Source organism: Sphaerodactylus townsendi, linkage group LG11 (genome assembly GCF_021028975.2).
Source record: "Sphaerodactylus townsendi isolate TG3544 linkage group LG11, MPM_Stown_v2.3, whole genome shotgun sequence".
NCBI classification, from domain to species: Eukaryota; Metazoa; Chordata; class Lepidosauria; order Squamata; family Sphaerodactylidae; genus Sphaerodactylus; species Sphaerodactylus townsendi.
The window spans coordinates 55377899-55400055 of record NC_059435.1 but is presented as its reverse complement, the minus strand read 5'-3'; the positions used below and the strand labels follow the sequence as shown (position 1 = coordinate 55400055).

Sequence of the window (22157 nt, the reverse complement as noted above, 5' to 3'; positions counted from 1 at the left end):
TGTACCATTACTGGTCTGGTTGGGCAGGGTAGGCATGCTGCCACATCAGCACTGATACTAAGGAGGCTTAGAGGCCAGGACTAGCAACAGCTGTGGCAGGGTTCAAGGTGAGGAGCCACCCTGATGGCAATCCAAGCTGGTAAGTAGTAAAGTAGAGTTCAAACACAGACGGGTCAGGCCAGTAGAAAAGTCCAGGAAACAGAATCAAACAAGCCAAATAGTCACACACTGAGAAACATGCACACCAAAGCAAAGTAACCAAAGCCAAGGTCATAACAAGTCAGTCCAAGGTCAATGCAGGGTCTGGGAACAGACTAGTGGAGTGCATGCAATGTCAGGAAACAGCATGTTACATCCACAACTTTGGCCTTTACAGCTCCTAATTAAATCCATCTCGGCTGCCTGCATGAGAGGGCTCCTGTGAAAAGTCAGCATGTTCTGTGGCACAGCACCAGCCCCACAAACGTGCTGACCACCTTCTCTCCTGCAGAGCAAGCCTAAGTTTCCATCTACAGCACTGTGCTATGTCAGAAGAACTGTCGGCATCTTGCCCAGTACTTCTGATAAGCTTTGAGCCTGGTGTTTTTGACTGTAAATCTTTCAGCTTTGTTGACACAGCTGGCACACCTCTCTGAGGCTTGCATACGTCTTCATCTGACGAGCTCTCAGTTGCATGACAACAACGTTCCCTGGTATCCTTAATGGTCAATTCACCCGGTTTTGCTTCAACATCCTTTTCGATATGGAACACACAATCCTGATCTGCTGGACCTTATTAGTTTTCATGTTGTGAACTGGTCTTTATATGGTTTTACACCAAGCAAGATTAAATCAATCCAAGTTTAGGTAAGACATGGTGAAGAGTTGAAGCGACCTAGATATTACCACTGGCATGATTGTAAAAATGCCTTAAAAGTGACGAAACAGCAGCAGCAGCAACAACCAACTGATTCAAGGAACCAAATGTGCGAGAATTAAATATCATCCAAGAATCTTTTCCATAATTGAATAAAGGATAACCTCCATCTGAAGGCCTTGAGATTAACAAATCAGTATACACTTATCCTGTAAAAACACTACAACAATAATTGGTTACATTCTTGAAATCCAAGTGGCAAAGATCCATTTTACCTGGAATCACTCTGCCAAAGAGTCCCCTTCTCTCATGTATTAGTGCAAATGCTGGGGATGGAAAGAAAAGCATCTGTTGCCAGATGTATGTACATTGTGCCCCTTTTCCTCCCAGATACCAGCTGCTGTCTCAGGGCCAGAAGGAGAAGCAGCAGTAGCCAGTTCCCCTTCCGTCATGCCTTGAGCCAGAGCTCGCTGACTATTCTGGCTCCGAACACCTTTTTATTATGTTTGAATCAATGCTGGTTTCAATTGCAGTTGTTGGGGTTCTTTTCTTCAACTCAATTTTGACTGAAAAGTGGCAGCAACAAACATGAATGAATGAATGAATGAATGAATGAATGAATGAATGAATGAATGAATGAATGAATGAATGAATGACAGGTCTGACACATTTGGACCACTTGCTAGGAAAAGGTTGCAACTTTGCCCCCTCCTTTTTTGCTCTGTTCAACATCAGGGTTGCCCTTATATTATTGAGACCCGCTGTCCTTCCCTTTTTTTGGTTTGGGGGGAGGGTTTGTTAATAGGCTTTTTGGCGCCTTTATTGTATTACCGCTGTTTTAAATGGGATTTTACTGTTTATTTAGTAATTTAAACTGTTGGAGCCTAGGTAATTTGTTTCTATTGTTTGCTCCTCGTTAGTACTGTATTGGATTTTATGTTGTAAACCGCCCAGAGGGGCCCCCCCTGGGATAGGGCGATATAGCAAACGAAGCAATAAATAAATAAAATAAATAAACTTTGGTTGTGGCTGTGTGAGTTCTCTGCTTGAGCTGTTGCTACAGAAGAGGGAGGATAATAGTGGACTAATAATCATTTAGTGGAGATTGGAAGAGACATGCAGCTTTCCACTAGCTTAGAAAACTTCTACCTCTCTTCTTTCTTGATCAAGTGTAAATAAGTGCTGCAGGTGTACACCATAAACTGAGTCACTAATGGCATAATTACATTTTGCAGACAACTATTGTATTTATTTTTCTAAGCAGGGTGAGTGGCACAGGTTTGCTATCAAAAATGGACGCCATGTACCACAAAATGCTCAGGCAATGGAGGATTTAACCGGCAAAGCAAAGCAAAGCAAAACAAAGCCTTTATTGGCATAAATAGAACAACAACAACAACAACAACAGCAAAAGACAGCAAACGTAAAAGTTTTAAAGTCAAAAAGGATAACCTCAGATAAATACATATTGTTACTGGCTCTGAATTATTTCCATAACAAAGCTTGCAACCTCTTCACAGAAAACAGAATAAGAGTTATTCAATAGGAGAAATAATCTAATCAAACCTGTTAGCTCAGATTGGAAGAGAGGATACAAATTGACATATTTAGATCTAATTTTGGCAAACTTAGTGCAATGTAATAGATGGTGAGCCAATGTTTCAATCTGCAGAATGAAGATTCTCTTTTCAATTAGCTTTTGAGATATAGCCATAGATTATGCACATGGAGAATCAAAACAACCCTATAAAGATGCATGCATATACTAAGAGAATAATTGCTCTATATGTGACATGTGCATAAAATTAAAATGGCAGATTCTTTGCCGTGTGTTTTCCAAAGCACTAGGAAATATAGTCGGAGCAGAACTCTGAAAAAGGCTGATTCATAGCAGGAAGCTTCAAGTTTCTGATCTCCACTATGCGTAAAATATGCCCTGTATAAATTTTACACTAGGTGCGTGTGCATCAAGCAAGCCCAGCGGATGGGTGAATAGCCACGATGCAGCTTCCCCATGGTGTCTTTCATCACCATCATTTACTATTTCTGCTGTGCTATGAACATGAAAGGGTCGTGGTCCTGCCTGCTGGTTTAAGCACAACAGATGAAGAAAAGGTGGGGGGACCTATAAGAATCACAAAAAGTTAAAAGGTGAATTTTCAATAACACTTTAAGGGAAGAAAAGAAGAAAGTTGTATCAACGGTAAAAAAAAGCATTCCTCGCATACAGAACAGCAACATGAAAAGAACAAAGCAGATAAATTGTGCCTAAGAGATAAGGGTTTTTTCTTTTTTAAAAAGAGGATTAATATCAGCAGAGCAAAGAGACTGAGAAGGAGGAAGGGGAAAAACAGAGATAAGAGATCAGAAGGACTGGGGCTTAAACTACATGTTGCTTAGGAAAGACAAGGATCAATTATTCATTGTATCTTTGGACCTCAAAAAGCTGCTATGGAGAGACTCAGTTTGGATTGGGACTGTGCTACTGTGCTACTGTGCACCCTAGAAATTGTACTCCCTTCATATCTTATCCATGTCAGTAATGAAAAAAACAGGAGCTTACATTATACTTGTCTTTTTTTCTCAATCAGCAACTTGGAAAAAGGAGTGGATCTACAATTATTTAAAACAATCTGACATATTGTTTACAACATGTATATCCCAAACTGCCAGCAGGACCATTCCAGGAGAGCCAGAGGTGTTCAAATTCCTGTTGTGCCAAGTGAGGTCCCTGAGTGACCGAGGGCTCTTCTCTTAATGGTGGATTCTGTACAACAGATATATAACATCTGGCAGACAGTTTTAAAAGATCTGTTTTGGTATTTTGTGTTTCAACAGCCCAGCCCAGTCTGACACCAATTTCCTTCTACATCCAATGAAGTGGACTGTATTAAGCAAGTGCTGTATCAAGAATACTGTATCTGGAACCTCTGGATACAGCCATATGTTGACAAACTGACATCCTCCGATCACTGTGATTCATGATGAAAAACTTTTCATGTTGCTATGGCTGGAAAGTTGATGCTTAAACTGAATTTCGTTGCAATTTGAAAATTTTAAAACTGTAATGTAAGACAATGGGCAAACATTAACACTGCACACATTTTATATACAAGTGAGCATCATATTTTATTCTTTCTGAGAGATGTAAGAAACCTAACCCTGAAACTGGTAGAGATTTATGCTCATGTGTACACACACACACACACACACACACACACACACACACACACACACACATACATACTTTATCTCTTTATTATTGCTGATCTTTCTGGTAGTCCAGAGAAAAATGCATTTCTTTTATAGAAGGCCGGAAGGGTATAATACAAATACTTGCTGAGGGATTTGAGCCCAACCAGAGCCTGCTCAATTTGCTTGACATTCTTTCATTAATTACAGCCAAAATTGGATCAGGGCCTAAGTGGCCTCCTAAACGACTTTATAATGTATTGGGACAAGGGAGCAAAATGAAAACCATGGCAGAAACCGTATTTCCTAATTTCCTAAACAATATTACATGTCCATTTTCTAACTTGGGTTGCATAATAATGTCTTTTTTTAACAGAGCTGACTCAGTAGCACACTAGTTACCCATAATCAATAAAGAGCACTTGGTATGAAAAATTGCAGCCTGAAAATTTCCTACCTCTTAGAAAAGGGAGAAAAGCAGTGCAAGGGGAGGTCAAAGAGAAGCATCACATTTATTTTCATGACACAGATCACCAGTGCCAGCTCATGTACCCTATTTAAAGAAAGCTTGCACTGTAAACATTTTAGCATCAAACTGAATTTCTTAGTACGTGCTAATATCTTTAAATCCCTACTATAAGTGGGTGTGTTAATGCTTGGCATATTTCAAGGAAGACAACATTGGTATATAGTTTACTATTTTTATTTTTTAATTCTTTGGTTAATTTTGGAATTACAGAAAGAAAATATGCCAATCTGAGTGACAAAAAAGCAAGTAATGGATTTGAGAGTACAGACACTTATTAGTTTGAAGTAGGCCAATTAGGTCATGCGTAACCATCACCATGTGCAACACTGCCTCTACAAGGTACGTAGAGAACACTGGCATGGAACACCTCATTGGCATCTTGTTATGGTAGGGGTCATTATATCAGTGTTGCAAAAATTGAGGATTGGGCTAACTTTTCAAATATAAACACATGTTGATTATGCACAGGCCATGTTCTGCATGATGGGGCAAATGTCTTTGCTGCAAGATTTCTTATGTGGATGTATTTCCGCAAGCCCTGCTTTCACTTTCTATTCTCCTCATGGCAAGCAAGACCACTTCTAGCACAAATTTAATTTTGCTTTGTAGCCAGAGTGGGCAGATTTGCCAGTGGCCATATTTGCCCCAGTCTTCTTCCCTCTGCCCACACCCAGCCTGCCTAGTCTTACCTCCTTTTCCCTCATGCTGCTTTCCATGCCCTCCATTGCCCTCCTCCCTTTTGCTGACTCCTTCCTGCTTCTCTAAATGCTTGTATCGACACATCAATATAGTAATAACAGGGAGCTGGCTTTTGCAATGGAACATCACAAGCAGGGTCTCTTTCTGGCTCCACCCACTTCTGTCACTCTGCTTCATCCCTCCCCTATGATCAGAGGGGCATCCCTAAAACTTTCTTTCAGACAAGCTTCTATTTTAAAAAACAAGCCTCTCTCTTGCAGCAGCAGCAAGAGAGCAAAAAAGAGAGAGATAGTGGGTGTGTAAGGGAAGAGAGGGGAAGAGAATATCAGTGAGATCTGTGCCTTTAAGCTGTTGATGAAGCAGCATAAGGAGAGGCTGGTTGAAACTTCAGCAAGCAGCTGTGGGACAAGCATTGGGCTACCTTGTTATGTGTAAACAGAGAAACACAAGGAGATCCCTCTGCAAGCCCACTGTGCAGAGAAGAGTCTGGAGGTAAGCATTCTCTGCATGATTGGCCATAGTCTGTTTTGAAGGAGATTGCTCCTCCTGGACCATCAATCTCCAGGCAGTTGTCATTTTGGAAATATAAATGCATCTTTTGTTCTTTGTTCAATAAATGTATTGAATAGTGATTGCAGGACAGAAGAGATGGAAGGGGAAAGCATCTATTATACTTCTTTTTAAAATGCTATCTAAATGCAAAATCTGGAGAAAATTTTAGGTAAAAGTCCCACCTTGGTGCAGAGGCAATCCAAAAGACTGACAGGTCTTATTTCCTGTGATAGGAAGCAGCTATAAAAATAGCGGATTAAAAAAAATTCATTCAATTTTTGCATTATATTGAACAGCTATATAGGGATCTATTTTAAGTTGGATGTATTCTGTATGGATTTGCGTGTGTGGGTACCATCCAACCATAAAATGGGTTAATTGAGTTTTTTGAGTACACTTGAAACCATGAAATGGCCTCCATTACTAACGTTCATCACAATTCAACTTCTGCTCATGTTGTGGGGAGATTTCATTTTGTACTAAAAGTTGCCTAAGAATGGAAAATAGTTGAACACTGTTAAGGATTGTGCAGAATTCAAAGGACAAGCTGGAAAGAATTAGTCCCTCAGAACTTCACTGAGTTATAAAATCATACCAAGAACCTTATTCAACATCCTTCTTCTCTGATGAAGCTACAAGTGCTAATTCAGGGGAGCTCTTTCATTGCCTAAAATGGGGAACAAGATTATGTAGCTACTGGCCATTGAAATCATGTTTGGTTTATATAAAAATCGATAATTTATTTTGCAATAGAAATGGCAAAATGCTGAAAAAGAAAAGAGACACTGACATTGGTGAACTAAGAAGATAAACTACAGGAAATGGACAAATTGGCCTGGAGATTGTGGGACACACCCGATTTACAGTATCTAAACCTAGAAAGCACAGTGTATTTAGTTAGTAATTAAAATCAAAGAGTCAATGTAAAATTTGAATATCAATAAGGATTATATACAAATGACTATTTTGTTATTGTTCTTTCTCTTTTTCTCCTCCTCCTCTCTGTTGAGACATTGGTTTTTAAGGACCAGAAGAGGCATGTGGTTAAGAGCAGGTGTGCTCTAATTTGGGGGAACTGGGTTTGATTCCCCGCTCTGCCGCCTGAGCTGTGGAGGCTTATCTGGGGAATTCAGATTAGCCTGCACACTCCCAACACATGCCAGCTGGGTGACCTTGGGCTAGTCACAGTTCTTCTGAGCTCTCTCAGCCCCACCTACCTCACAGGGTGTTTGTTGTGATGGGGGTAGGAATTTGTAAGCCCCTTTGAGTTTCCTTGCAGAAGAGAAAGGGGGGATATAAATCCAAACTCTTCTTCTTCCAACTCTTCTAATAGGGTATTATAAATGGAAATATAGTTTAATGAATAGAACTGTTAAATCAGAACGCCGAGATTGTAGACGGATAGGTAGGGCCTACATTATCTTGAACTTTTTAAAGAATAATTGATTTAGTATATATTGTTTAGTATTATTTTATGAGCTCTTTCACACCAGCTGTCACCTGAGCCTTTTAACTGGGATTGAACCTGAGGCCTTCTACAAGCTAAGCAGATGTTTTACTATTGAACCACTTCTCTTTCCCAGTAAGAAAACTTGTCACATTTTTGACATGTACCATGTACAGAACTGCTCGCTTGCTCACCATCTTCTCATGCATTCTCAACACTCCAGTCAGGGTGCATAGCAGTCCAATTGCTGAGGATGAGCTGAAAGTCTCTCCTCTTCTACATCAAAGGGGTTCCTAAACAGGGACTTTTGCAAACGAAGTTCACAGATTTATTAGCAAAACTCCCAAGGTTAAATCATAATCTCTCCACGTTCAAATCTTAAAAGATTTCACTAATACAAAAATAACACTTCCAGCTACAAAGGCTCAGGGAGGAACAAAACAACAACCAGCTCTTGGTTAAAACAGACTTTCTCCCTTACTTCCCAGCTGACTTAAAAAGTCAATTAACCCCCTCAAGGACAGCTCTCCTTTTCATCACTGAAGCCTGTGATAACCATTTTCAGGTGTGATTAGGCAAAGAGCAAGATTGCAGGAGACAGTTCATCAGGTAAAGTCAACCCTCACACACACCTCCACGCAGAAGGCAGGTAAACCACCTGACTTCTGTGAAAGTAGCTTTAATACAGAAATTGAGTTTCATGTTATAGATGTCATCAGTATCCTAATCCACAAGCATTGCCATTAGGATCACTTGGATCGCACTGAAAACTTCCTTCGTGTCTATACTTTGAAGCATTAACACAACCTGTGAAATTTTTGTGTCATCATTTTTCAATAATAGCAGTAAAATTAGAACGCCAAGAAAACCCGAATCCTGCTTTTGATTAATGTAAAACTTTTTTTTATTATCACACTGGAATTCGAACTCTTTAAACATGCTGTGAATTCAAAAGTAAAGTTACCACGACTGTTGCTTGCCAACATAAACATAATGTAAGACTGCACTCTCCCATGTGGGCGGCTGCTATTTTGAATGAAGCATTATTTGGAGAACATAATTATTCTAATATGGCAATCATTCCATTTTCATTCATTTTACTAATGCAATGCCATTTTACCATCTGAAACAAGAAAGAAAATCTTGGCAGGTGAAGTTTCATGAAGTATCTATTTTATTTTGTGTCCATTTTCACTGCAATTTCACAGCATCTCCCCATTTTTCGGTAGATGTGCCGAACAGAGGATTGGCAAAGGAAGTGGCCATTTTGTCATTACTGTGATAAAGCTAGAAGAGAAAAAAAAAGAAAAAAGTTATTTTAAAACCAACTGTTAAATGCAAGCAGAAGGAACAGGAAGAACAATTTCTAAATGAAGCGCAAATTAATCAAGGGGGCACATTTTAGATGAGTGCTGTCAAATAAGACATCTTCGTGCTCTTGAGAAAGTGGGCTCTTCTAATGAATTCATTGGTACATGCTGCCACAAAACTGTGCATTGTTCCGGCCACATTTATCAGATTTTCAACTTCAGTGAGTGCCAGCACACATGACCTGTTCATGTGTACAGGCTGAGACCCTAATTTGACATTCCATTGTTTTGGCAGCATTTCCTGCAGTGGAAGGATGGGAGGAAGATTTTTGCTGATTCTCTCTTCCAGCTGTAGATGAACAATATGCTTCCCACACTGTTTCCTTGGTCCACTGAATGGGAGGAGCATAATTTTGAGTGCTACTGCAAACTACAGTGAAGAGGGGCAGGGAATTTGTATTCCTATGGCAGAATGTTCCTCAGTGGGTTATCCATGGGCACTATGGTACGTGCCAGTATTTCCCTTGGCATTCATTGAACATTTCAGAAAGTGGAAAGAGTCATTGTAAGGCAGGACAAATTATTGAATACCCCCATTCAAATAAAAAGATTTTCCATGGCTGCAACAGCAGCCCACAGCCACAGAAGAATCTGGAAGACTGGTACGCACCCAGGCCTCCAGTTCCACTTCTCCAGGCTTTCTTTTTTATTCCCTCTTCTCCTTCCCTCTTCTCCCCACCCTGGCATTCCTTCCTTCCTTCCTTCCTTCCTTCCTTCCTTCCTTCCTTCCTTCCTTCCTTCCTTCCTTCCTTCCTTCCTTCCTTCCTTCCTTCCTTCCTTCCTTCCTTCCTTCCTTCCTTCCTTCCTTCCTTCCTTCCTTCCTTCCTTCCTTCCTTCCTTCCTTCCTTCCTTCCTTCCTTCCATTTCTGCGAAGTTTGGCTCTATCTTCCAAGGCAGCCATCTTGGGTTTGGCTCTGCCCTGAAGAAGTCATTTTGGATTTGGCTCCATCTCCCACAACATTGTCCCCTTTCAAAATTCCAAAGGTGTATTATAGCCACATGTGGATAGAATGCGCAGAAGTGAAAATTTTTTGGACAAATGTATTGTTATATATTGAGAAACTGGTGAAGATTAATATTGATTTAAATAATGACTTAATGTTCATGGGTGTAATGGGGGATAGAAGGGTGGGTAAAAATATAGTTATATGTATAAAATAATGATTAAAGCAGCCCATGCAACAATAGCCTTGGGCTGGAAAGAAAAGAAAAATGGACATTACAGAAATGGCTAGAATATATCTGGGAATAAGTGACACTTGATATTTTCAATATATTAGCCAAAAATAAGATGTGGCAAGATAAACAGAATGAAATTTTGAAGACATGGATAATGTACGTGGACTGGATGAAAGAAGCTTGAGTCAATGAAGAAATATGGGAGAAGAGGCTACAGAGAATGAACCTACTGCTTTTTGTGTGACAAAACTAAGAGGAAGATGAAACGGGGGGAGGGAGAAAAGGGGGAAAATGTATTGTTTGAAAATGTATGAAGAAGGAAATTATTATAAACTGTAAAATTCAAATGATACAATAAAAACATTATATAAAAAAAATCCAAAGGTGCCCACAGGCACAAAAAGTTCAGGAATCCTTGGTAGCACAATTTTCCTTGCACTGCATAGTTCAGTGCCAGTTCAGTGCCCTTTGGGATAGTTCAGGATTAAAGATACCGATTGACTAAATATTACACAATAAACTTGTTAACTGATTGGAGATGTGAACCCAAATCTGCCTGTTCAAAGTCAAAACACTGTCCACTGCACAATACACTATCTATATTTCAGAAAGAATATACTGTTCTCTATTTCATGGCTTTCTCATCCCTTGGCCAAACTCCTCTTTAGTGACAAGTCCACACAAAGAGTAAGGCGATAGGCTGGCAAAGCATATAATTTTCATATGCTTTAAATACATCAGAATTCATAACTTTACTCCAGAGTAATATACAAACTATTTTTATAAAAAGCAGCAACCGAATAACCGGGTGCAGCCATTGCTGCCGGGGTGAGCCAAGGAGAAAAAATAGGTTTGCAAGCATGGCTTGACGGCATGCTACAGAAATGGGGTGCATTGATTGGCTCCCGGCTGGTAAAGGCGGGAGGAGCCTAGATATATAAAGAGCGCCTCACCCAGATCTCGCCCTTCCCAGCGGCGAGACTCAGAAAGGCGTGGCCCACCCTCCCTCCCTATGTTTTTAGGGGGTTGGGGTTGTGGTTACTACTGTCGCAGCCCTGGCGGGTTTGGCAACGGGAGTCGCACATCTGGGGAGAAAAACGATCCTTCCGGCAGGTTCTCCCAGGCTCGTGCCCTGTGGAAGGGCCGGGGGTGGGGCGGGCAGGCCAGCAGGCCGGGCCGCTGCCCGACACCCCAGGGAGTGGGGTGGGTCGGGCCGATAGGCGGTCATGGGCTTAGCCAGTGCCCGACACCCCAGGAGGCACGGAGAGGAGGGCGGGCCGGTAGGCGGCCACGGGCTTAGCTGGTACCTGTCTCCTCAGCAAGGGTGGGAAGGGTGGAAGCCGGAGTGATATCTCTGGGGCTCCCCTTCCCGATAGTTCCCAATGGAGATTGGGATATTTGATGTGCGACCCGTTTGCCGCCCAGCTTCCTTTGTATATAGTTGAAGTTTAATCATGTTATTGATATATATATTAATAAATTGGGCTGCGGCCCAATCCTTTTCCAGCCTGTCGTTGTCGTGTCTTTATTTGAGCGGAGAAAGGTCTCACCATCTGCAGCAATCAGTAATATAAAACACAGCCAACATACTTACATGTAAATATGGTACAAAAACCCTTCAATGATTATAAAGACTGAATAGTCTGGTATGAGATTATTTTATAATGTTTCGGGGAAACAGATGAATTTGTACCCATAAATTCCTATACTGATTGCTGCTAATTCAGAGGGGCTAGCAGAATCAACATGGGAGGCAGGATAATTATGGGCCCAAACAGTAGCTTTGACCTGCTGTACTAGAAACCACTTCCTAACTTACTCTCAGGACTATTTTCTCTCCTATCAATAAGGCTGTATAGTTTTTTGCAGAATGTATTATATTTTTACAATGTTTCGCATCATGAAAAGTTGCGAGGCAGACATATATATATGGAGAATGCAGGTGCAAGAACAGTTTCATTAATTTTAATGGAGAATTCCAACATTGCTGTACATTGTGTGTTTGGGGGTGTGGAGTCAGTGGTGATGGTCTGTGACATGCATATAACTGAATTAGGTTACAGAAATTATACAAATACAAAGTAAACATTCTTGCTAATGTGGTTCATGAGTACACGTCTGCATCCTAATGACTAAACCCTGAGAAAGATTATTGATTTTAAAAGGGGTTGGGATCCTGCAGAGGCGTGAAAGAAAAAGCAACTGTGCACATTTTACTTACGGAAAGAGGAGATGAATGTCAACCCCCAGGCAATACACTCTGTGCTTTCAGTCATTCCAGACAGTTCCTAAAATGACTGCTGGGCTGATAAGGGTTGGCTTGCTATACAACACTGAGAGATGGCAAGCTGTGTTGCGCAGCTGAACAGAATGTCCCATGGTGCAGCCCACAGATCTGGATTTTTAAGATGCGTGTGGAAACATTCCAGAATCAGGAAACAAACAAGTGTCATTTCTGAGTTTTGTAAAATTCTTAGATTTATTTCTGTTTGGCAGGCACTTGCTATAGATGACAACACAGTGGGGAGGGGATCTCATTTGTCACACTTTTTAAACCACTTGCTGCATCAATTAGTGACCTGAGGAATGCAGGGAATCTAATGACACAAAATTTGAGTGCCAACCCTTGTAACTAGATTTTGATTGAACAGCCAGATGTGAGGCAGTTAAGCAGTGAGTTGGACCACTGCAGTTACCACAATATTCTCTTTGCCAAGTCACCAGATCTGCTCCACAAGTCCTCTGAATTATTACTGAGTTGAAATTGAGCTTTGTGGGTATGGTTCCTGGCTCCCAGTCCTGATTGGTCTTGGGATCCTTGCTAATCCCACTTCCTTTCTACCCCTGCCTCAACCCAATAAGTTCCTTGCAAAGCACAGGGTAGGATGAACTGCCTTGGAACAGCAGAGGGTCAAAGACAGCAGAGGGTCAAAGACAGCATACACTTAGGGTTTCAAATTGTCCCTTCATGTAAGTGCTGGAATCTTTATGATTATCCTATAAGGTGCTTTGACATGACCAATAGTCCCTCTAATCACTCCCTACCTCTGTGCAGAAGTTCCCTACCACTGCGTGGAATTGGGCCACCTATGAGAGCTCCCCCTGTTGCGCAGCTGCCCAGTTTACATAACACCAGTACTGGGTCTGCATGGCCACACAGCTTATAAGAAACATTGGTAAGGACTAAACTGGATGTGGCTTTGGAGATTCATAAACAGATCTTCAGATCTATCTAGTTTTTAGTTTTAAATTTAGCTTTATGTTGGAGTTTTAATGTTCTTAAACACTAAATTGTGCACTGTTATTGTTGGAAGTTCCCCTGAAGGCTGACGTTGGCAATAGGCATGATAGACAGACAGATAGACAGATAGATGATTTGTGTGTACATGGGGTTAAAAGCATCCCAAGAGGGTCAGTTTGAACCAGGGAAAAATTCTTGTTAGTCAACCAGAAGTGATAATTTGGTCTTCAGTTCATTGATGGTAGAGGATTCAGGTTGAGGGAGGGGATTCGCCCATGCTGATCAGATAAATATTAAAGTTAATATCAACGGATTGAATCCCTGAGCAATCTGGGTCTCCTCAATAGCAGCTACACAGGCACAACAGTAGTGCGAACATAACATAAGAACTAGCTTCCGCTGGATCAGACCTGTAACTATCTAGTCCAGTTACCCCCGCTACTCGCAGTGGCTCCACCAGGTGTCTTTAGCAGCTCGCATGCAGGATGCAGCTACCGGCTTTTGCTTGCTGCTGACCCTGAGCAATCTGGTCTGTTAAGGTATCGGCAATCTGTGATCATAGAGGATCATGATTTCATGTTATAGATCTAATTTCTCCTCCATAAATTTGTCCAAGCCCCTTTTAAAGCTATCCGAGGGTTAGTGTACATCAGACCACCTCCATAGTAGCATATTCCAAAACATTCCAATCATTAATGCTGCGTGAAGCAGCGTTTTAGGGGTACTATATTAACGAGTATTACTAAGGTAGTAAGCATATGTAAACACAACATTTGCACTTGGACAGAAACAACCTTTTAAAAGAATCAGCTTCTCTCTCAGGAAAAAGACCACACTCATTTTTAACCATCCAGGGTATACAGTTCTTTCAGAAAACATTTATAAAAGAAAACTATTCACACATACCCCCTGCTGTGCCTGCCATGGAGAAACACTGATCGGAACTCCCATTGAGACAGCATACTCTGTAGACTACAAAAGAGATGCACATTAGCTCCAGGCCAAGCTTTTTCAGCAGTGAACAAAACAGCAATATTGCCAACTCGATCAATCCTGAAACTTACAGGTAAGTAAGAAAGAAAATTGAAATCGTAAAATCATCGACTACCCCTCAAGATCTAGTGGCTTTATTAGGATAATGGCTGTAAATCTGACACAGGTTATAATTGCAAGTTGGTTTCTGTCATGAGCCAGCCCCTGGGTACTTAACAGAACACGGAAGACTCTGAGGCAGAACCTGAGGACACAGTGCAGCCAGAGGAGGCTGCTCCTGAGGAAGACCAGGCAGCAGAGCCAATGCCCAGTTCTTTCCTGCCTGATGACATACAGGTGGAGAAGCCTGCATATCCTACTAGGCAACCCATTGATGAGCCAGCTGTGCAAAGGAGGCAAAAGCAGAAGCTGCTACTGCAGAAGCACCGAAGGAGTGCTCGTTTGGCAGCAAGGTATGAAAGATCGAAGTCTCTGTATCTGATGACGATGACGATTAACTCCTTGCAGAATCCCAGCTCTCTATAATAGTCTTGCTGTGAGCTTGCTTCTGCCTGGGTGCAACAAGTGTATTTCCTGTTGCTTCTGTGAGCCAGGTCTTCTGCTGATCTCCAGCCTGTTTGCCTGATCTCCTGTGCCATGACCTGTTGGACTGACCCATGACTATGCCTTTGCCTGCTACCTACCTTGACCCATTGAACTGCTTTCTGACTGTGCTTTTGTCTGCCGCTTGTTCTGTCCTGTGAGACTGTACCTGACCACGCCCTGCCTGCCTGAAGCACAGCTTCTTAAATTCATCCATCACTATAATACTCAATGGCATTTGCTTCTTTTAAATGAAAAATTCAGGATAGCTTAAGGGGTCAGTTGGGGAATAAATGTTGTGGGGGGCTCCATGTTCAATTCCTGGAATTTCCAAATAAAGGACCTTATAGAGCAGTAGTTGGGAAAGATTCCTCTGTATCAGGAAAGCAAAACCAATTGTCTGTCAGGCATGAATGCAGAACTTTGGTGGTGATGAGGGCATACAAAGGCACTGAAAGAGGTAAAGGAGCTAGATCCGTATCATCAGGGAAGATCTGAACTAGGTGTGCGCATTGGCAAAACTGAGCTAAAAATATACCCCAAAACCCACATTGATATTTTCCAGATATATTTGGCATTCCCAATATATTTAGCAGTTTTTCGGGGATATTGAAAAAATGGTTCCGAAAAGTCCAAGAATTATTCGGGAACAACTGGAAAGCTCAGGAGCCAGCATTTGCAGGCTCTTGGGATTTTATTTTGTTCCTCTGTCTCCTGGGGTGTCTATGCCTTCTGTCAGCTTCAAGTCTGTTGGTCAGTTTCAAGATGAGTTTTTTTGGCTGGAGTTGTTTTGTTTGGATTTGCTCTGTTGTGATTCTCCAATCTGACATTAGTCCTGAAAAGCTTGCATTGCCACAGTGGCACTGGGTTATGCTGGGCTTCAGTTCTGGGGCCCCCTGAACCCCTTGGCCCAATCCACTTGAAGTTCACTTGGCCCAATCCACTTGAAGGATCAGAAGTGTTTTCGTTTTGACTATTGTTTTCAAGAGATTGATCTGGCCTAGCAAAGTAATGCTAGACAAAAGATGTCAGCACAAAAAAGGAAGCAGGCAACTTCCCCCAATGGAAGTTGCATGAACAACAGTGATAGGCTTGGCTAGGGACACTTAGCAAGAGAAGAATCCCTGTGGGGAAAAAAACATGGGAAAACCTCATTGTGAAGCAAAAAACCACAAAGTATGCAGTGCATGCATGAATGGCCGTTGTGCGTGTGGGCTATCAGTTTCCAACTTGCCAGCCTGAGGCTGTTAGATAGTGATGAAGGGAGAGGAAACTGCGCCCGCGGCATGAGCTGCCCATGCGCTTCCTCTTGCCCCCACTCTGCCCCACCCCCCAAATGCCCCCAACACGGCCCACCTCTGACACACCCCGTCCCCAACATGTGACAGTAATGGCGACATCCAGGAAAAGCCGCCCCAGGGGTCTCCATTGCCGCTATGCATCTGCTGTTAGACTGAGCCCAAAGCTTGAGTCAAGGCCAAAGACTGAGTGTTGACAATTATGTGGGGAATAAGACTATCACAAGCCAAACTGAAACAGCAGGGACCATTTCAGATCTGGTGTGCTGCAAAATTACTTTGTTAATTTACTGTTTAAAAAGTAGAGGAATGGTAGCAACTTGCAGAAATGTGTAATCTCGAGTTCCTTCTCAAAAAGATCCATCCAATGAGAGATTAAAAAAAACACAATAAAACACTTGCTAAGAATTTACTGTGGCACAACATATTTGTCAGGTGGCATTGCCCCCGTATTCACCTTTAATTACAGGTCTTCATAGGTTTTCTTTCAGTCTGCTGATAAACAATTTTGTTGATCTATTTTAATTAATATTTGAATGGGCAGCCAAAATGGGCAAGACTGCAGTTGGAATATGTCCAATGAAGCACTCTTGCAAATCCAACTTGTGAGTTTATGAATGAATCTTATCTGGTTATATAGAAGGACTTTTTTTCATTAAAATAAGTAACATGTTACTGTTACTTTTGCTTAAGAGCTGAGAAGATCTCATTGTATATTCATACAGATAAAAGAAATTTTATTTGTTCTCACAGTTATACACTGTAGCTGTGATCAGAGTAAGGCAGAGAAGAAGCAATAGGCTTCATTTTTTCCTTTGATTCCAAACAGTTCTAGATAAGCCCCTTTGATTAGCTGTTTTTTAACGAATACAGTTAATGGTTATTGTAAGTCAATTGCAAAGTAATTGTAAATGTGATCAGGACTATCATGGAGAGTTTATGGCCCACAGAGATTCCCCCTCCCTTTGGTTTTTATGTGTACAAAAGAGTCACAATACTGTTTGTAGTGCTTTTATAAGAATAATAAAATCTTTCACTTGAAATCAGCAATTGAAACTAAAAAAAGACAGAAATAACCTCAAATGAATGAATACATTTTGCATGACATTTGATTGTCAGTTGGTCATTTTGTTAGCGAATTAACAGAATGCTAAATGTGCAGTGGTTTATATTTTAGGACATTCAGAGAAGTTGTAGGAATATAACAACAAACAGGAGCATAATGGTGACTGCATAAAGTAGGGTTTTTTTGTGATTGCAGCCCCTCAGCTGTACAATCTTTATATGAGTGACTTGCACAAGCCCCACAGAAATGATAACTGAAGGAGGGGCCCTCAGTTACTTCTCTCAGGCAGCAATGAACAGAAACAGCTCAGCAGCCGTGCATGATAGACTGCAACAATTACTTCTAGAACACAACTTGTGCATCATTGAGACTGGCAATTCCTAGTGATATTTCTCAGATTCAGCCGCGTTCAGCAAAAATAAATTGTGACTGGAAGGATACTCTTAACTTTGAATTGCCTTCAAAGTGGAGTTTACTAGCAAATCGAGTGTACATAGTAATAGAAATCTCTCCTATTTCTTTGCAATGCTTGCATTCTTTGTTTAAATATATTCACAATGGGAGCATCTCACCTCTTTCAATGGGTAATATACTCAGGAAACAATTGCAGCTTTATATTACCCACTTTCAGAAGAATACAAGGAGCTATTTCTACCTACCTTAACACTGTGAGCTTCATACAATGGGTTGGCAAAGGCAGTGTTCAAGAGCTCTTCAGGTTTCCTTTACAAGAAATGTCAAACAGCATTGCATGTTAAAACGGGGGAAAAAACATTAAAAACAATATTACATATTAAAAATGAGGGGGAAATGATAGCGACATCCTTGTAACTAGAATAATGCTGTTCCAAATACAGTAAAACAAGAAGAACCCTCAAGGACTTGTGGGGAGAATCTCATTTTCCTCCCCCATTTCTTCTTTCCTTTCCCAGAAAGCGCCCAAGCCACTCCACTTTTCCTCTCTCCTTCTCACCCATCAGCCAACCCACCTTTACCTGCTCATCTGTCTTCAGCTTTCTCTTCCCTGACTGCTTCTCCCCAGAAAAACTCTGGCCAGAGCAGTGTGCAGTGACCCACTGAAAAGCTGTTTTGTAGTGACCACACAGGTCCCACAATCTGAGGCAAAGTCACACCCTTCTAAATCCATTTCAGTAAATGGGAGCAACTCTCCACAGGACTGCACTGACCACAACTCAGATGCCTCTTTAAAATATCAGGCAAAAAGGTGCCTAACGGGAGACAGAGGTTTAAAAAATAATGCTTGGTGTGGAGAAAATGGGCAAAAGGAGCTTCCTCATCCATAATACTAGATCTCAGGGGCACACAGTGAAGTTGTTGGGGAATAGATTCAGAACAGATTAACAGAACTACTTCTTTACTCAGCAAGAAATTAAACTGTGGAATTCACTGCCCACCAAAGCCTGTTGTTTGCTCTGTGAACCAGGATGCTGGGCCTGTTGGACCTCTAGTCTGACACAACAGGCTCTGATTATGTTTTTATGTTCTAAATATTCAGAATTATTATTATTTACTTTTGTATTACCAAAGGCAGTAGCAACCTCTACACTTGGAAATGATCCCGGCATGGGTGGCGGGGGGGAGCGGCAGTGGGAAACCCAGATCCATTTAGAAGTGGCTGCCTGCTGAACTTTGTGGTTCTGATAAATAGATGTTGAGTCACAGTCACTTTAGAAATTTAATTACATGGTTAGAATTCTAAAGCCACATATTCCAAACCTGCCCCACTGACCTCATGAGACCTTTAATTTGCAGAGCTACATTCAATTGACTTCACTGTCAATAGAAATGAAGCAGTGATCTCAGTATTTCACCTGCGCAACCTAGTCTTAAACAATCACTGTTACAAGGTCTTCACGACTAATACCTTTTGGCATTGCAGAGTGTCCTCTGTAGCCAGCTAGTGTGAAGATGAAGTGAATCCTCTGGGCCCAACTACTCATTGTTTGTCTTTACAACTGTGTCTTATTCTATCTGTATCTCTCTTGAGCTATGTGGCAGCAAATCTGGTTTTGTGCCTGTTTGTGCCTAGCTACCAGTCCTGCCTCTCTGATACATACTAAACATATGTGTATCTCAGAAATTATTATACATTCCAATTTACTGATAGACATGCATACCTCAATTCTAAGGTATGCGCAAGACCTTAAATTTTTATTTGGATGGGAGCCATGAAATGTGATAAGGGAAAGTTTCCTCTTCAGTCGTGTCCAACCCTGGGGTACCACTGCAAGCAGTGATTTCATAGGCAAGCCGTTTTTGTGGGGTAGTTTGCCATTGCCATTGCTTTCCCCGGCTATTCTTTACCCCCTAGCTATGTGCTAGGTACTCATTTACCGACCAAGGAATGGATGGATGGCTGAGTTGACCCTGAGCCAGCTGCCAGGATATCTGACCCGCAGGGGGCTTGAACTCCTGACTGTGTGAGCGGTGCAGTTACTTAACCAACATTTACAAAAGATGCAAACGGCGTTTAATCTTTCCGATAAATAGAATCGTTTTTCAGATAAATTATAACATCTCCATCGTTTCACCAGCATGGCTAATTGGCCACGTTTCAGAATGTGATAAATTCGGTAAAGTTCTGAACATCTGGTCGCTATAGTCCTCACTCTGTCCTTATACCATTTTCCTGATCTGAAAAGGGCTATTTGCCCTGCCCATTAGTTTATCTAATTTTTCAAGTGGAACAAATAGTAGCTCCACAGGGTAGTTTCTGTCCTTTTGTGCAGAGGTGATCCAAGTCAGGCCCATGTATGTCTAGTAAGCAAGTTCTAAGGATAGAACTCCCAATAGGTCCTGTGCAGTGGTGGGATTCAGCAGGTTTGCACCACTTCGGCAGAACCGGTTGTTAAAATGGTGCTTGTAAACAACCAGGTGTTAAATTATTTGAATCCCACCACCAAAACCAGTTGTTAAATTATTTGAATCCCACCACTGGTCCTGTGGTATACATGGGGTGTGTGGGTGGGGAGTATGGACGAATGAATATGAAGATATGTGATTAGGCCCTGTTGATTCTCTAGACTATGTTTTTAGGTATATGTTTGAGATTTGCTTGAGATGTATATCTAAAACTTAAAGTTGAAATAAACTCTTAGTGTTTTAGGATTGCATATAATAACTATTTCCACTGTCTTTTGCTGGTACCCTGATAGTTTTACGATAAGTAGTGTGAAGATACTGTGGTAAGGAACAAGACACACTACAACTGAAGCACAGGTAATCCTGCACCAGTATCAAGAACGTGATCTCTTGGGCACCATTTGAACAATTGCCAGTTCTTAGGAATCAGGCTATTCAATTATCTTGCTGACCAAATAATAAGTAATAACAAGTCGATAAATAAAAGTCTTGAAAACAGGTCCCTTGAAAATTAACACATTTCAATTCTACCATTTAGGTTCTGTGGACTACTGGCACTTCATCAGCAGATGATGCATATCATACACACTGCAATGCAGTATCTATGATATGAGAACAATGATTACATGCAGCTAGGGTCCCAGCTAGGAAATGCCTTAAAAATGACAACAATTTCTATTCTTAATGACATAACAATGTAGTGGTCGCTGGAAATGTAAGAGGAGTTCATGGGCATAGCCTCACTAGTCACCTCTTTCCTGACTCACACTGGCTGGGACCTCCTTGAAGCTGCAAAATACTGCACAGCAGCCCTTACAGCGATCATGGGGGAAATGATAGGCAAATGTTTCCTCAGAGACATCAGGAATATGAAATCTAGGATCAGCTAGGAAAGGAATTCCATGGCATCTAGATGTTCATTAGTTCATAATTCCCACTGCGCCCACTTCCATGCTGCAGGGCTGATGGGAATCTGTAGTCCATGAATATCCGAGTGCCATAGGTTCACTCACCATGGAATTAGAGGGCGACTTGAATTCCAGATGTTATGGACTACATTCCATCAGCCCCGCCAGCATAAAACACTGACCATGCTGGCAAGGGTTGATGGGAATTGTAGTCCATGAACATCTGAAGTACCATAGGTTCGCCACCACGGAACTAGATGGTCCAGTAGTGGGGCTCAGCTGTTTCACCTTGATCATTTAACAGTAGATGGAACTGCCAGCTTGCTTTTTGTTGTGCTTTAGTGCCACAAATGTAAATAAGGTTGGGTTGCAGCCACCATCTCCCAGAGTCAGGTAACAGAAGAGGTCAGCACATTTCCACCTAATTCAATGGAGCTGCTAACTCAAGCTAAACTCATTGTTCAAGCACAGATGGAGTTCTCAATCTGCCTATTTTTGCATTCTTCCTTGCTGGCTTTTCAAGTTTACCTCCAGTCTGTCATCACTGATACTGATCAGCAAGGAACCTCTATGACCTTAATTGTTTTTTATACTATGGATTCTCCCAGAATCAGTCAGAAGTGTCACACACTGTCTCTGAAAGTTTAAGACTTTACTTCCATGGCTTATAGAATAGCATCTTGAGCTAATTGCATAATATTTCCTGTTTGCTGGCATGACAGAGACATTACCCTTATTGTAAATGATAGCTCATGGTTAGAATAATGAACAGTCTAGCCTTCTGAAGGTCTCACATGGAGCTTGAAGCTATGTCGCCACTTTAGAGCAAAGGGTAAGCTAACCCACAGCTTACCAATTGTCCAAAATAATCAGAAAACAGGCCAGAAAATTATACTAATTCCTATGACTATACTTTGTATACAGAAGGAAAACAGACTAAATTCCAGAAGAAAAAAAATAGGGATCAACTTGAACTATTTTTTTTTAATGCCAGCAGGCGGCATTTCTAGAAAAAAAATATTTAGAGCCAAGACAGTATTTATCTTTGTAGAATAGTGAAAAATACCACTGCTGGGAGAAGTAAAAGTTGAAGTATACTGGATCCTCAAAGTAGATGAAGTATAGAATTGTTTTTGCTGAACTTAACTGCACAACACAGCAGAAACTAGTGATTATGTAACGCACATTTTCCAGCACACACCCCTCTCCATACCAATCATGAATGGGAAAAGCTGTATTGATCACAAACAAACCTAATCAAGGGCCACTAAATAGCTTCCTGAATTTTAGATGCACGTTTAATTTAGCGACCACTGTGAGTGAGCTGCTTTGCTGTGCAATTTTGGACTATATTTGAATGCT

At 41.3% G+C, this 22157-nt stretch overlaps 1 protein-coding gene across 1 annotated transcript in view; it reads right to left on the bottom strand.

The window, feature by feature from the left end:
- Positions 1-8212: 8212 nt before the first annotated feature.
- The window catches only part of MALRD1 (MAM and LDL receptor class A domain containing 1), a 268644-nt gene continuing 254699 nt past the window's right edge, over positions 8213-22157 (bottom strand). Inside the window, exons 32-34 of the mRNA XM_048510491.1 lie at positions 17664-17727; positions 13972-14037; positions 8213-8562 (exon numbers count right to left, since the gene is read on the bottom strand). Coding sequence (XP_048366448.1) covers positions 8467-8562; positions 13972-14037; positions 17664-17727 — 226 coding nt within the window. The 3' untranslated portion in view covers positions 8213-8466. The remainder of the gene's footprint in view (positions 8563-13971; positions 14038-17663; positions 17728-22157) is intronic.